Raw genomic sequence first — 15,763 nt, 5'->3', positions numbered from 1 at the left:
AAGAAATCCCAAATTTGTTGTTGAATTTTTATAAGAACAAGAGCATCCACTGTATTTGGCTCAACCAACCTTACAGCTTTTTCCTTTTGATCTCCCCAGTTTTTGAGGGGTTTTGGTCATCCACCATTGCTAGACATAAATGCCATGCTGACTTCTAGATACTTTACTCAAGGGATTTTTCTTATGTTCTTACCAGTTCCAATTCCAAAGGGAGTTGGTCCACTGACAACCAAGAAAAATAAAAAAGAATAAAGGACAAGCCAGCTTAATTTGTTTGTTCACTGACAGCCAAAAAACATATAAAACAAAAACACTTACATCTGTTTGTTTGTTTAATCAAATAGTTTAATTTGAGGTTGAGCTGCAACTTGCAAGTTGCAACTAACATGCTTCCATGAGTCACACCCCATGACTTGTGGCTCAGCCTCTTCCTGATCCCTCTCCCTTTCTCCCAAGAGAAATGGTCAGAGAGAGAGGTGGGTGAGTGGAGTGAGTATTAAGCTCACTAGTTGAGTGTAGTGTAGTGTCTGTAGAGGCTTGAGAGTGTGTTGCTCTATCTGATGACAGCAGCAGATAGGCCCCATCTCTCAACAAAGAGCCCAGAGTTTGGAAAAGACCCCAAATTTGAGAAAAGTTTAGTATTCAATTTTGGATGAGATTAACTCTATGGTGTCTTGTTAATATACTGATAAAAATTAAGTTAGAATCCATTATTAATTCATTATCAGTCTCATTAATTTTTATTTCATTCATAATTGTCAAAATTTTAAATAAAAACACATTCAATATTAATATTAGAGATTACAAAAATACAAAGCATCAATAAATAAACACTAAATCTCAACTCTTGAAACAAACCAAATTTTCATGCTCACTAATATTTAAATCTATGAAATACCCTCCACCCTATGTAATATGATATTTTTATTATTCCGAAGAAAATTCATTTCTCTCATTATTACTTGATCACCAAGAATTTCTATGGGTTAAAAATATTTATTCATTAAATATAATTATCCTCTAATTATACTTAATCGTCAATTAAGTCCAATTGGATATTGGATCAAATATCTAAAAATAATCATCAACGAATCCCATGTACAGCCAATCCCAAAATGATTTTCTTAGCTAATACATGCTTATATAAATCAAATATTATATTTGATCAATCAACATCTCTTCATCGGTATATCTTAAGCCAGATTTAAATAGTATCATTTTATTGGATTTTTTTAATATGATCTTGTTATAGGATAATGTTTACTACAAGGTTGCTAAGTGTCACGGACTTAGAGGGAAGCCACGTGAATCTCAAATCGAAAAAAATATATACTCCTAACGAATAGAGTCATAAGTCTCACATAAAACAGAAGCTTCAATGAGGAGCCAAGTAGAGCCATGAATCTTAGATTGACTATGTAATAGAGTCATATTAGGCATTTAAAGGTTCACACTACCTTTTAACTTGTGAGGCATTTTTTGTGAGACAAAACCGTAAGGTCAATAGACCAAAGTAGATAATACTTCACAAGGGTTAGTGTGGACCTTGACTGTTTGTTCACATTACCTTCAACTTGTGAGACCAAAGGGCGTGGCAGTTAAAGGTTCACACCACCTTCAACCTGTGAGGCGAACAGATTAATAGGGTCTGATATAGACCGTGACAGTTGATATCAAAATGGATTTTGGTACTAACAACGTGTCACTGAGGACAATGGAGCCAGTTGGTATCAAAACAAATTCTGGTACTAACGATATGCCACTGAAGATAATAGATCCTTATTGAAGTGGGAGAAGATGTCATGGTCGGAGTAATGAATTTTATATATTAATTATGTATTAGAGTGATATTGGCATTTAAAAGTTCACACCACTTTCAGTCTGTGAGGTTTCTTTTGTGAGACTTATGGCTCTAGCCATTGAAAACCATATATTCTCTTCGATGTAAGATTCACATGACTTCTTTTTGGGACTGTGACACTAAGGCTAGAAAAAAGAAACAAGAGTAATTGTTCTACTGAACGAAAAAAAAAAAAAAGAGTAATTGTTTTACAAATTATACTTAAGTACACATCAAAAGACAATGAAACAAATAAAAAAGAAATCAAAATACTCAATTTCTATTTTTATGACTCAAAGTTTGTTATATCCGGTTTGAATAGTGTAAGTGATAGAATTAAATTGTAACTAGGTATCACATATCTCCACTTCACAGAATTTATACACTATTACTTAATTACAAAGTATTACTTTATATATGTACAGTGTGTAAAATCTATGTAAACTCTTATATTTCATTAATCACATCTTAATTAATTAAGATTTTGATAATTATCTTATATATGAACTTATAATCAAATTAATTAGCTTTTTCTGTTACATTGGCATTGGGTATATGATGAGAAAAAGAAGAACGCTTTGCTTTGCTTTACTTTACAACTTCCTTCAGGGGCTTTAGCAACAACAGAAGACAGCAAAGAATTGCGGCTGTGCACCTTCCCTTACGTGCCTCATTTAACAAACAACATTAATTTCTTACGCCAAGAATCAGCTCTCTCAGCCCCACTCTGATACATATCTTATATATTTATTTCTCATACATCTAACTTTGGAACTATATATTTAATAGTAGAAGGAATCTACCTTTTTTTATAATTTCAAATAAGTAAGAGATGAATGAATTTTTAATTTATAAAAAAAAATCTTCAGCCACTTATCAGATAGGTTTTTTAGATTAAAAACATGAATCTATGATACGTTTCATCATGTTACAAATTAATTTCTTCCAACCCATTAATCTCAATCCTTTTTTATATATAAGAAGCCATCCCATATGAATTCCACCCTTTCATCATCACAAGATTCAAATTAATGAGAGTTGTTTTTATGATACAAACATTGATTTGATCAGAATAATTGATCCGAATTGCCACCCCAAGGCACAAAGAGAGGGCAAAAAGGTAGTTCATTTGGCTGTGGGTCGAGGTTTGCAACTAACACTTTTCGATCTAACAACGAATTAGGGAAGAAAACATGAATTAAGGATATGCTTATCACGATATTCATTATATTATCATACATAAAACAAAAAAAATTGATTAATTAGTTGATGCATAATCCCTTTACCTAAACAATAGGGTTCGAATCCCCCCTTTCTAATTATAAAAAAAAAAATACATAAAACAGAAAACAAGACAAAAGGCAATTAATTACTTCGGCAAGGCATGAAGATTAAGCATTGCTCACAACTAGCAACGTGTTACTCTGGCAAGTGTGACCTAAAGAAAAAACTTGTCACATCTACCTACACATTTCTTATTTTGATTTTGTAGAAACATTGATAACACCTTTAATCATTAATAGCATCATTTGAATTGTGATTTGGGGTACCTAATTGGTGACTTACACCTAACTTAAAGCTTTTGTGGCTCTTAATTTTAATCCAATCAAACAAATTGACCTATATTTGTGTTAAAACCATCGATCCCCAATCTATTCCACCACTTAATTAATGAAAGGATGAACAATTATAACAATTTCAGTCCCTTACATTCTAAAAATTGAACTAATTAAAAGTTATTCAATAAATATAAGTGTAAATATACTCTAAATAAATGTCATGTCAAGCACTTTAAAAGAAATAAATAAAGTGTTTCAATTCCGTACCAAACACGTTAAATTTGCATATTCTTTCAAATTAATTTTTTGAGAAGAGAGTAATATTTCTGTAAATAAACACTAATTATAGTGAAATATTATAGCAATAGATTCAAAGTTGATGCCCTATAATTTTGGGTTGGAGTCATTATCTGCTCCAGATTTTTATTTTTCTAAACAAATTACAATTAATTTACAGTAAAATTTGCAGTATTTCTAATTTAGCAAGATTTCTTTTAGGAAAAACAATTGAGAAAGAGTATTTGGTGGAGGTTCACTTTAATAATTTATTGAGCACAGCCTGATCACTCTACCATTACAAGGAATATGTGAGGACCACTCTAATCCTTGGCATCTAAACAAGATTTTGAAAAATCAACATTATGAAGAGCAAGTCCAATTAAGTTTCGGAAACATGATTTAATTTTTCTTGTGATTATTAGGATTTCATTTCCAATAATTAAAGAAAAAACAGATATCACATCTTAACAACAATCAGAGCACTGCACATATTGCTTCTAAAGGATTCATAACTTTTTGGAGTATATATCACCTAGTGTCACTAAACAATAGTGAATTTCAATCAAATTATAGGAGAAAATGAAACATTAGCTGGGAAAACTAGTTTCAATGTGGTAATTGATGCATGAATTCTTGACAAGGAGCATCGTTGGAAACAATGAATTTAGCACTTGTATGAATAAATAAAGTACGGATTTAATCATTGTCAGTTGAGAATCTTTTTACATTAGCCAACTAGCTAGCTAATTACACTCAACCTTACTTTACCAAGTCTTATTTTTTTTTTTTGTCTCTTTGCTATTAAATTGGGGTTAGGGAAGTAAATATGTGTATATGTATATTAATATATTCACATCCACGCAACAGATATAGACCCGTCCTTTGAAATTGAGGGATTGAAATGACAAAATTTGTCATGAATTATTATCTTTTTTTAATCTCATCCATCATGATTTTCATGTCAATTACCACTTTGCCAGTATGAAATGCTTGTTCTGTTAGTATATATTTTTTTTAATAATTTGATAAAGGGAGATTCAAACCTTATTCTTAAGACAAGGAGATTATGCACAATTATTGAGCTAAATGCTCGGCGCTATTCTGTTAGTGTATTTGTTGTTTATTTTGCAGAAAATTGGTGGGTAATGACTTTCATAGATTTTTCATTCCCAGCATTTCAATGATGCCAACTGCTTCACTAACATGGTTTGTTTGGCAGACTGAACTTGAAATTTAAGCTTTCCCCATTAAATTTTCAATAAATGAAGTTGGTATTTTAATTCTTTAACAGGCCAAGATTGACTTTTCAGCTATTGATTCAATAATTCACGAAATTAGTTGATTAGATATATGCATGGTGGGGAAAGAATTATTAACCCAATGTAATGGCTTTCCAAAGAGCATGAAAAAAAGAAATTGGAAAAATAGTCACAGAATCCCTGTGTTAACCATACTTTGTGACTTGTGAAGTAAACATCCTCTGTTCAACAAAAGCCTACTTGACAACGGAAACCTTTGCAGTTGAATGCCTTTCTTTTCTTGCTGGGCTGGGCGTTGGCCATGGGGGGTGCCCTAAACTACAGTCTATTCCCACAAGCTTTCCATGAGATCAGAGACAGACAGAAAAAAGAAATGCCATACTTTGATCAAAATCATAATAATCCTAAAAAAAGAGAGAGAAAGAATAAAAAAGTGATGGGGTTTGCTTGAAAGTAACCAGAATCTCTCTCAGGGACTCAATTTTTGTGGCGCTACTTTGCTTTAAGAAGACATGGAGTGAATGAGGGCAGCATGCTTTTAACGTGCAATTCCCCTTTGCTTTTAATGGTTTTGTTTGTGTGTATTCGTGACTTGGCTGCCACAGTGTGTGTAAGAAAGTGAGTGTCTGTGTGTGAAACTGACTCTTAACACAACACCAACTCAATTGAACTGTCCTAACTCTCATTTTTGCCCCTTTTCAGCCTCTCTCCCTCTCTCTTTCTCTCTCCACCTAATTCTCAACTCTAATCTTTTCCTACACTTATCTTCTCCTCCCTAAGATACTGCCAAGATTTAGTTAATCAATGCTTAATATATATAGTTATTCTCCTAATTGGTTGTCGCAATTCTAACCCAAAAAATCTTCAGAATCAAATTCTCAAACCAACAATTCTTTATAATATTATTACTGAAAGATTAAATATAAATTGGATGAGAAGGAAGAATTAGGGGAAATGATATTTGATTATTGGTCGAATGATGTAGACACAAGTAAGATATTTGTTTCAACTAATAGTAACAACTTTGAAGGTTGGGAAAGCAAGAAAAAGATTGGTGGTATATATGGAAATTCATAGAGTACATAGTAACTATTCACGGGGCGGCTTTTTTGAGTTTTGACCCCAAATTTATTACGAAAGTTTCAATGTATATACATAAACACCAACCACCCTTATTACCATTCACTATATATAAGATTCCCCTTATACTCTCTCTATCTTTGCTTGCTTCATTTCTTTTCTCTCTAGCTGTTACTCATCTCCTTTGTTAGGTCACTCGCTTCTCTTTTTTCCTTCTTACAGTACAATTTTTTTTCTTTTTCTAACTCCCGTGTACTCTTTGGCTGGGCTTTGGTTTGGGGGAGAGGGTGGATATGCAAGCTCAAGAGGAATTTGTGGGGTCTAATGACCAAGCTTTGATCATGAAGGGCAAGCGTACAAAGCGCCAAAGGTCAGCGTCCCCGTTCGGTGTCGCGGTGACCTCTAGCTCTTCAAGTGCTAGTGGTGGTGGCAATAGCGGTGGTCCTGGTGCTGCTGGTGGTGGAGGAGGAGGAGGAGTGGTGGAGGAATACAACTCAATTTCCTCTCCGACGACATCTAGCGAGATTTATGAGAGCACTGAGGAAGAAGAGGACATGGCTAATTGCCTGATCATGTTAGCACAAAGTGATGGTCCGAAAAGGGATATGGAAGAGAAAGTCAAGATTGAAAAGTTTGGAACTCGAAAGTTCTCTGAGATAGCTACTACGACAAACAAGGCTGGATTTTATATCTACGAGTGTAAAACCTGTAACCGATCTTTTCCTTCATTCCAAGCGCTGGGAGGGCACAGGGCAAGCCACAAGAAGCCCAAGGGAGCCACGGCAGAAGAGAAAAAACCACTCGCTTTGGCAGTGAAAGGTGATGTTGAAGAAGGGCAATTCAACAGGGAAAGTCCTGTTCTTGCTTTACAAGTAAGCAACAACAACAAGGCTTGTCATGGGAACAAGGGTAAGATTCACGAGTGTTCAATCTGTGGCTCTGAATTCACCTCTGGTCAAGCCCTCGGAGGTCATATGAGACGGCACAGGGCGGCGGCTGCGGCGGCAGCAGCAGCTGCTGCTGCTGCAAGCAATCCAGCTGGCATGACCATGAGTGCTGATACTACTGGCACTACAATCGACTCCAGCAATGGTGATGACATCAAGCCTAGAAATATTCTATCTTTAGATCTTAATCTTCCAGCACCGGAAGATGATCTCAGGGATTCCAAGTTCCAATTTGGAGCAGTACCCCAACAAGCTATTGTTTTCTCGACACCAGCTTTGGTAGATTGCCATTACTAAACCCAAAACTCCAAAAAAAAAAAATTTATGGATCGATCAATGTGAATTATTAGTATTGTTTCAATTTGATATTATTTACAGTTATCAATTATTATTCTTTGAATTCCTTCTTTTATTTCTTCTTTAGACTTCTGATTTTTGATGATCTACTTGTTGAAGTTGAATACTTTGAGTAAGTAAGTGGTTAGTGTTCATGGTTGCCTTTCATTCACGAAAAGTGAGTGATGGGGGCATCTTTTTTTTTTTTTGTTATTTTATTTTTTTCCTTTATGGGGTTTCTATAATTTTTCCCCCATTAAAATTTATGTTGTTTTCAGTTATTGTTCTTTTCCTAGTGGGAAGAGAGCGATGTGTAACACTAAAAAGAGAGTATACACACAAGAAATATGGGAGGGTTGGGCTATCTAGGGTTTGGCAGCACCAGCACCACAACCAAAAGTCGTGGATTAGGTTCTCTTCCCCTTGGTGTTCTTTTTTTTGGTTACAATAAAGCTAAAAATACTCTTTTAAATTTTGTTTTATTTTCTTTCTCCCTCACTCTCTCACACCACAGTCTGTTTCATTAAATGACAAAGAATAAATGGATAGAGCAGGCTGAGTTGGTAACTGCCCTTAGCCATATGTATCCATTTGTATCTCTACATTTTTTTTTCTCCTTCCTTCATTAATATCATTCTTCTATATTTCTTTTTGTATATATATAAATTATTTTTTTAATGGTCTATCTTGCTTTCTTAGCTCTAAGTCTACCCGTTACACCTAATTAACCAACTGTAATATCCCTTACTTTGCAAGTAACTTAACTAAATTGCCAATCATCCAATGGGGTCCAGATCCATGCCATTGATATTCCCTGAGAAGATACTAATTGCTTACTTTGAAACCTTTAAATATAAAGACATCAAAAAATTTAAACACGTGTCTCGAGTAAATAATTTGTAATCAAAAAACGAATTATGCGTCACGAAATTAAATTTATGTTGAATAAGTAAAACTCTTAGACTCGTTTGATGTAAAAATTTGTCTTGGAGTATAACATGAGTAGAGCATGGCTTATCATTGAGATACAAGAAAGAAGAAAACAAAAGGGGTGACTTAATTTACTCACTCACACTCAGTTGTGTGTAAATGGAGTTTGTTATGTGCACGTTTTGGTGAATGTTGGTAAGCGAAGCATGTGGACACTTGCGTGAGATGTCCAAATACAAAGAGAGGAGAGAGAGATCATCATTGACATTTGCACATGTAGTGGGGGGAGAGTTGCCTTGTCATGCAACCTCCTAATATTCTCTTCTAATTATTCTATGTGCTCTAAACAAAGTGCTAATAACACTCTCCACATAATATATTTATGCTTACTTTGCTTGGTTTTATTGAAAGGTTCTCTTCATTGGCCACTTAACTGCTCAAAGGAACCTAAATCTAGCTTTGTGTTGAGAAAATGTCTCAACATCAATAATGCTTTTCCAAGTCTTTTTCTTTCCCTTTTATATATATATATATCAAGAAATTCTTATCCAAAAGTTTTCAGCCAAGAACTTATACATGTTATCATGTTTTAGATACATGCCAGTCAAATCTCAAAACTAAATTATATCAATAAAATCTCAAATTTAATGTGAACTGACTTTATTCAATTTAAAATTTTAAACATGACTTGTTTTGAACGAATCAAATAAATTCAACATCGAGATGGTTAGCAATATAAACTCAAACTACTGCTAGCTGGTTAAAAGTATTGATTATGGGATTGAAATTAGAAGTTGAAAGCTTTGCAAACAACCCCTCATAGCAAACAAAAGAAAAATGCCTAATTGGCTACAATGAAATCCACCCTGTAAGCTTGTAATAGGCTGATAACCAGAGTTATCACTAGCCAATCACACTAAGAGAATATAAAAAATTAGAAAAGGTGTTTTTGGTGTACTTTGGGTGGGTTCCAATATTGTCCAACAAAGTGACATGTGGACAGTTCATATATCTTGAATTGGCGTGGCCTCCAACTTCACAGCTGGATGGGTATCGAAATCTCTTGGCTTTGAGCTTGTCTGCTGCTTTCTGTGTTGTTGTGGCCAAGTCATTGTGGACCAAAGCTCCAAGGTGTTTGCTAACTGAGACAACTAAGCCAATAATAACTAAGCTTGGTGTGATTTTGGTATTTGCCGGTTATTCCTCTCAGTAATAATAACGCTAAACAAACTTCTAACTTCTAATCAATCCATCCAATCACTTGGCTGATCACTCAACTTCCATAAACTTGGGTTTGAGTCCAACACAATCAACCAAATCGATTCGGTTTAGTTAATTTTCACATGTATCATACTAATACATCATGGGTTAGATTCAATTAGGCTTTCTTCACTATAAATTTTTTGTGTGGTTAGTCTTTCTTTTTTGGTGAGATGTTGCCTACCTAATGTGCTTCACATACAGATTTGGTTCAGTTAGGTTTCTTCAAGGTCATGGTAGTTACCAAATGAAAAGTATGTGTGGAAGGGAAAGTGATGAGTACTTATTTATGCTTACCGTGCATGCAGATAATGGCATGTAATTAAAATATATCAGTCACTCTTTTCAAGTAAAAGTTTTGCTTAAGAAGAAGTGTTTTCAAAACTATGGGAAATTCATTTGTGATCAATCTCATCCCATTTAGCTAATTATACTTCCCTACCTGAATGAGTTATGAAATATTTTGACTTTAAATTCTTGCATTAAATGCAAAGATGAAGATGGTTTATGAAAGACTATGATAGTTTCCAAATGTTTAAATGTTCATATAAGGAAAATCAAATTCTGGTTGATACTATTACTAATTTGAAATTTGTGTTAAAGTTAGCAATTTAATTGAAATCAACCTGACACTCGAGTATTTAGTTCATAGTTGGTACATGATCCCTACCTAAATAGTAAGATTCGAATTCTTCTTCTTTCAATTATAAAAAAATAAAATTGAAATCCACTTTATGCTATCAAATTAGTTTTTGTTGGAAATAATTTGACCATCTTATATCACAACATATTGATTAAAACAACTGCAGCCTACCAAACGTTGCTGTGGTGTAGTGGTTATCACGTCAGTCTTACACACTGAAGGTCCCCAGTTCGATCCTGGGCAGCAACAAGTCTTTTCTTCCTTTTTTGGGCCATAAAGGATTTTGGTTCTGATAGTTGGACCTAGTCCAATAACACCAGTTCACACATGTTTACTGTCTTATTAGTTACGCAACAAAAGAAACTCTTCTCTTCACCCCCAATTTCAGACTACCATTGTCTCATTTATTTAGTATAGAAGAAAGGGACATCGACTTAAATGAAATAGTCGTATACTTGGTTTGGCTATTCGATCCTGCTTGCAACTCTAAATTAGGAGCCATTTGCATGAGAAAATTTAAGCAAAGGTATAAAGTTATGACTCTTCTGTCAATAGGGGTGAATGGTTTTGCAGGATTGATCATAACTGCTCCCTCTGTATTCACACACCCAAATTTCACCCCACCCTCACCACTTCAGCCAAGCCCAAGGGTTCAAGCTCCGATTTATTGGCATAAGCATACAAAAAGCATCAATAAAAATGACAGAAAGCTTGGCATGTGCAACCCATGAGAACCACATAGAGAAGCTGTTTTCCAGATGAAATAAAGCAATATATGAATAATTTTCAACAGATCAATACATTCTAGAAGAGAATAATAAAAATCCTGGAAAAAAGAAATATAAAACTCCTCTGCTATGATAAATACAGCTAGTACATGTCTACACAAAAATTACATATTTGTCACTCTCCAGCGGGCACCATTTGAACTTGCCTTGATCATTTACCTCCTGCAATCAAACAATAAAGAATTCAGCATTGTGAAACTCATTCACTCCATTTGGAATTATACAAAACCTTTAGTGAAAACCTTATGAAACTTAATCAAATGTAATCTTTTTTCTTGGGTAATTTCGGCTTCTCTTTGAACATCTAAGAACAAAAATTTTATCTTCTTTAAATTCTCAGCCTAAACTATATGCCAATCATAAGTCATGTGGTGTCATTCTTGGCAGAGGATAGGTACCAAGAGCAGAACTTTGTAAGAGAACCAATGTAAGGAACGTTCTTCTTAAGATCAATTCCTGAACCTTTATTGACAAGCTGCAAGGAAAAGTTACCCCCACTATTTCAAAGAATTGTATTATCAGATGCTCACATGCCTTAGATTGATGCAAGTGGCAAAGAAGTTGCCCATCCAGAGAGGAGATGCACAGAAGGGACTTGTCCTTAGTTAGCATAAACATTTAGTCTCACTCGAGCAGTAACTTCAGGGTGGAGCTTCAGCTCTGCGACATATTCTCCTGTTTCCCTGATCTCTGGAAGAGAAACAATTCGTTTGTCCACATCCCTACAAATCAATAAAAGAGTTGAGAATTAAGCAACTAGATTGGTACATGAGGAAAATTTGTCAGGAGGAGTGCAAATCAGAATGGGAATTTTTTATCTCACATTTCTTAATTACTATTTACTAGGGTTTCAAAAGATCTGGTTGATTAGGGATTTCCTTTTAGAAAGGGTTCTTCTCTAAGATTCATATACCCGTTCTAATAACAGGATAATAATATCCAATTGGTGGCTGATCATCTAACCATGAATACACGTAGAAATCAACTTTCTTAACATCTTTACTAACGGCGAAACACTGAAACTTAAAGGAGACTATAACTCTTTAACATAATGAAAATGGTTCATGATGTTGCATCTATCAATGGAACTAAACTAACTTTATGGAACAGTTTATCAGCTTCATTTGTATTCTGTAACTTGTATCAGCAGATAGAGATGTGTGTTAAGAATTGTAATGGGGCATATGCATAAATTTGAATGCTACGACTCAATTAGGCAAATTGCTTGAATTTGTTTCAGTGCAACTAATGTTACAAATTTACTGAATAAGTTGCAGAGTTACAAAGCTTGTGTTAGTAGAATAAGTAAACAAATTTTTACATCTAAAACCCACAAAGATTGATGATGGTACCTTTGAAGCTGTGCCTTGATAATGTCTACAAGATCTTGAGAAGTGACACTGACAAAAACAGGTGAATGTCAGAGAGCAAATATGATAAGCAAACAACTAAAATGTTAACTGCTTACCCTAGAGTTGGATCCTACTCACCTTCCGAAAATTTGCTTTCCTTTACCACCTTTCCGCTTCACCTTGAAAGCTCCAACAGTTTCAAATATTAGAGCAAGTTGTTGTGCCTCTTCTTTTACCTGTAGTAAAACAAGATTATCTAACAAGATTCAGTGCACAGACATGATTAGAATAAACTCCTCTACTAAAACCACAAATGGCAAGCAGAAAAACAGTCAATAAGTCAAAAAACACCATAGGGAAACAACATCAGTATATTATGTTCCTTGCATACCAGCTTGGAACAAATAAATCTAGTGTTTGATTAAACTGCACACTCTACACCATAAAGAAATCCTGTATGATTTTACTTCATACCATCAGAGCAAACACACAAACAGATACTAACACAAGCGTCACCTCAATCAGGGAAGTTCCTATTTTGACATTGCAAACTTGCTTTCAGCCTCAAATCATTAAATGTATAGTGGACTAGTGGGATTACAGACCAAAACAAAAAAGCAGAAAGGAGATGACCCAAACATCGAATTTTCAAAATTGTTAAATACGAAGAAGATAGTAATGACTACAAGTGCCACTAAATTACCCGTTGCTTCTCTGCTTCAATTCGTTCCTCCTCCATTTTCATTTCCCTGGAAAAAAAAAAACCATCAATTATTTTCCAAATCATATGTAAGGTACATTTTCTCCCAGTTATACAAAAGGTATGTTTATTACAATCCCAAACCAAATTCATCTTACTTCATTCCAACTCTTCGTTGAATACTACTCAAAAATCAAGAAAAGAAACAACAATTCAAAAAAAAAAAAGATTAAGGTTAGACAATACTTAAGCAAAACAGGAGTGATAATCTGGGCCTTTCCCATAGGCAAAAGATAATTCCTGAAATACCCAGCTTTCACATCCAAAAGCTCCCCTTTCTTTCCTAGGTATTCCACATCCTCCTTCAATATTATCTGCACCCAACATTAACCAACACCCAATCAGCTTACTAAATAATAAAAAAAAATAATCAAAATTTCATGTTACGAAACAATTTGCTTACCTTTCGAGTCTTTTTAGCTTTCTTTTGGGCAAAAACCACGAAGACCCGGTTTCTGTCAGTAACTTTTGTTGTCTCATTTTGGGTTCCTCCAAAGCTGTGAAGCCATGAGAGAGTAGATGCTGCTGTAGCTGTTGCCATTGCCACCCCCTGGAGAAAAGCTCAGTGTCTTTTGTCTCTGCTCTTGTCCCTCCCCCACTTTGTAATCTTATCTGTTATTGCATTTTCTTCGCAGTCACTGTAAGCCACCGTTTTGCATTTCATGTTTCGTCGTTTTATACCAACGTAGTAATTTTTGCGTTTTATTCAAATGGGATATTAAAATTTTGTTGCATTGTCTTGACTCTTGAGTCTTGTCTCTGTTAATAAGCCTAAACGGGCTGAAAACGGTCCGCTGGACAACCCATTAAGTGGAACACTGGACTTGACTGGATGGAGCTTTGCTTCTGAAAACGCCCATGAGTTTTGATCCAACGCCCCGATGACCCGAAAGAATAAACGATCCAACGCCCATGAGCATTGCTTGTGAAATCAAGCACGTGACATATATATATATATAAATATAAATTCAAATCTAACTAGCCAATTTGCCAACATTTATTAAGATTAGAGTAATCATTTGATGATAATAATTGTGCCATTATTTAAGTCCTAAATAATGTAACTATTAAAACACCCAACCCAAATTACAAACACAGTCACATAAATATTTTAAAATTAATGAAATCTATATAATATAAGATTTATATTTTATACACGGTCAATCTATAGAAATCAAATGTTATCACTTTGTCATTAAATAAATTTAAAAGTTTGAAAGTTTAAAAATTAAATATTAATAATGTTAAAAATATTTATTTTGAAAGATTTTTTAAACTTTATCTTTACACATTCATGAAATGTTACAATTAAGTGATAATATATATGTATTATACAACAACAATACATCAAAAATAAACCTTATAATATTGTATTTATTGCTTTTGATTGAATTTGAAATTAACAACATAATAAAACAAGGATACTCTGAAATCATACTTTCTTATTTGAAAATACAGACAAATTCATGAGAAGAAAAATAATTTGTCAAATCAAACTGACAGGGTTTTGGTTATAAATATGATGTTAATTAACATATATATTATTTTTAAAAAAATAAATTGCGATTAATGCATTCTTAATCTCATTATTACTACTAGTGTACTATATACTAGAATAAACCATTTAGACAGCCGCCAACAACCTTGCTTCTCAAAATCCATGCATTGCGAAGCAACATCGACTTGGCTGGACATGGCCTCCTCTTCCTTTTCACAAAGTTTCCCAAAATCCTTCAGCCAACTGTACTACTTTGATACTTTGTTTAATATGTCTTTACCCGAAACGGAAAGCTTGACGTTTGGTTTTTTTATTTGGTACCTGCATCTTCCATCGACTTCCAAACATGCCCTGTCCAGTAGAAACTCCACCAGAATCTATGACCCCAAACTGATAAGGCTTGTCTTGACTCTGGATCTCTACATGACTTGGACTACATTGCTTTGCTAATCTTTTTTTTTTTTTGTTTGGGAGTGAAAGTGGTTTGCTAATATTATGAAAGTATTTAAAGATGGGCTAAAACCCAACATTTTAAGTTGACTCTGGTTATAATTAAGGAAACCTAAATAATTAGGTTTGAAGAAAATAAATCGTTGACCGCAAGCAACAATTTAGGTTCAACGTTCATACCTCGTGACCAAGTTGCTGGCACTAATTTTCCTCCCATTTATTTCCGATGAGTTCAAAGAACTAACCAGTCCCGGCCCTTAGAATTAAAAATTTACTTTTCACATTGCCAAGCCATCAACAGCTAATTAAACATGCTTAATTATTTCACACAGGTTTATTTGTTCACATTGTTAATCACGAAGGGAAATTGTTTCCCAGGTGAAACAATAATGGTACGTTTGGTTGGCAGAATAGACAGGAATGGAATAAAATAGTTATTATGTGGGAATAGAATGAGGTGAGAATAGAATAGAATAGTTATTACTTAGTTTGGTATGACAAAAGGAATATGACAAGAATAATTATTATGATTTATTGTAGTGTTTGATTGGTAACAATCATTTTGAAATAAGAAAACAAAAAAATAAAAACACATTTTATTATTTATGTGATATTTTATTTTTATTAGATTTTTTTAAATATTAATAATCTAGAATTTAATTAAAATATTAATAATTAATAATTTAAATATTATTACGATTAATTTTATTTTATTTTTAAAATATTAATAATTGATAATTTATTTAAAATATTAATAATTGATAATTTTAATATTAATATTT

General features: G+C 33.8%; 2 protein-coding genes and 1 non-coding gene across 4 annotated transcripts; 2 read left to right on the top strand and 1 right to left on the bottom strand.

The window, feature by feature from the left end:
* LOC18590465 (zinc finger protein ZAT5) lies at positions 6,118–7,376 on the top strand. The gene has a single exon (XM_007016001.2). It carries the CDS (start codon positions 6,311–6,313, stop codon positions 7,259–7,261), a length of 951 nt encoding a protein of 316 aa, XP_007016063.2. The 5' UTR covers positions 6,118–6,310; the 3' UTR covers positions 7,262–7,376.
* On the top strand, positions 10,310–10,382 carry TRNAV-UAC. The gene has a single exon. It is a non-coding gene; the product is annotated as a tRNA-Val (tRNA).
* On the bottom strand, positions 10,853–13,684 carry LOC18590464 (50S ribosomal protein L9, chloroplastic). 2 transcript variants are annotated; one of them, XM_007015999.2, is made up of 7 exons: positions 13,437–13,684; positions 13,220–13,347; positions 12,977–13,022; positions 12,412–12,509; positions 12,274–12,321; positions 11,456–11,643; positions 10,853–11,083 (listed from the first exon to the last, which is right to left on the bottom strand). In XM_007015999.2, exons 1-6 carry the CDS (start codon positions 13,572–13,574, stop codon positions 11,523–11,525), a joined length of 579 nt encoding a protein of 192 aa, XP_007016061.1. In that variant the 5' UTR covers positions 13,575–13,684; the 3' UTR covers positions 10,853–11,083; positions 11,456–11,522. The 2 variants fall into 2 exon arrangements, with proteins under 2 accessions (XP_007016061.1, XP_007016062.1); XM_007016000.2 differs by having other exon boundaries at positions 10,873–11,083; positions 11,452–11,643.

Source organism: Theobroma cacao, chromosome 9 (assembly GCF_000208745.1).
Source record: "Theobroma cacao cultivar B97-61/B2 chromosome 9, Criollo_cocoa_genome_V2, whole genome shotgun sequence".
Taxonomy (NCBI): domain Eukaryota; kingdom Viridiplantae; phylum Streptophyta; class Magnoliopsida; order Malvales; family Malvaceae; genus Theobroma; species Theobroma cacao.
The sequence above is the reverse complement of the archived record's forward strand: the minus strand, read 5'-3'. Positions and strand labels throughout refer to the sequence as shown.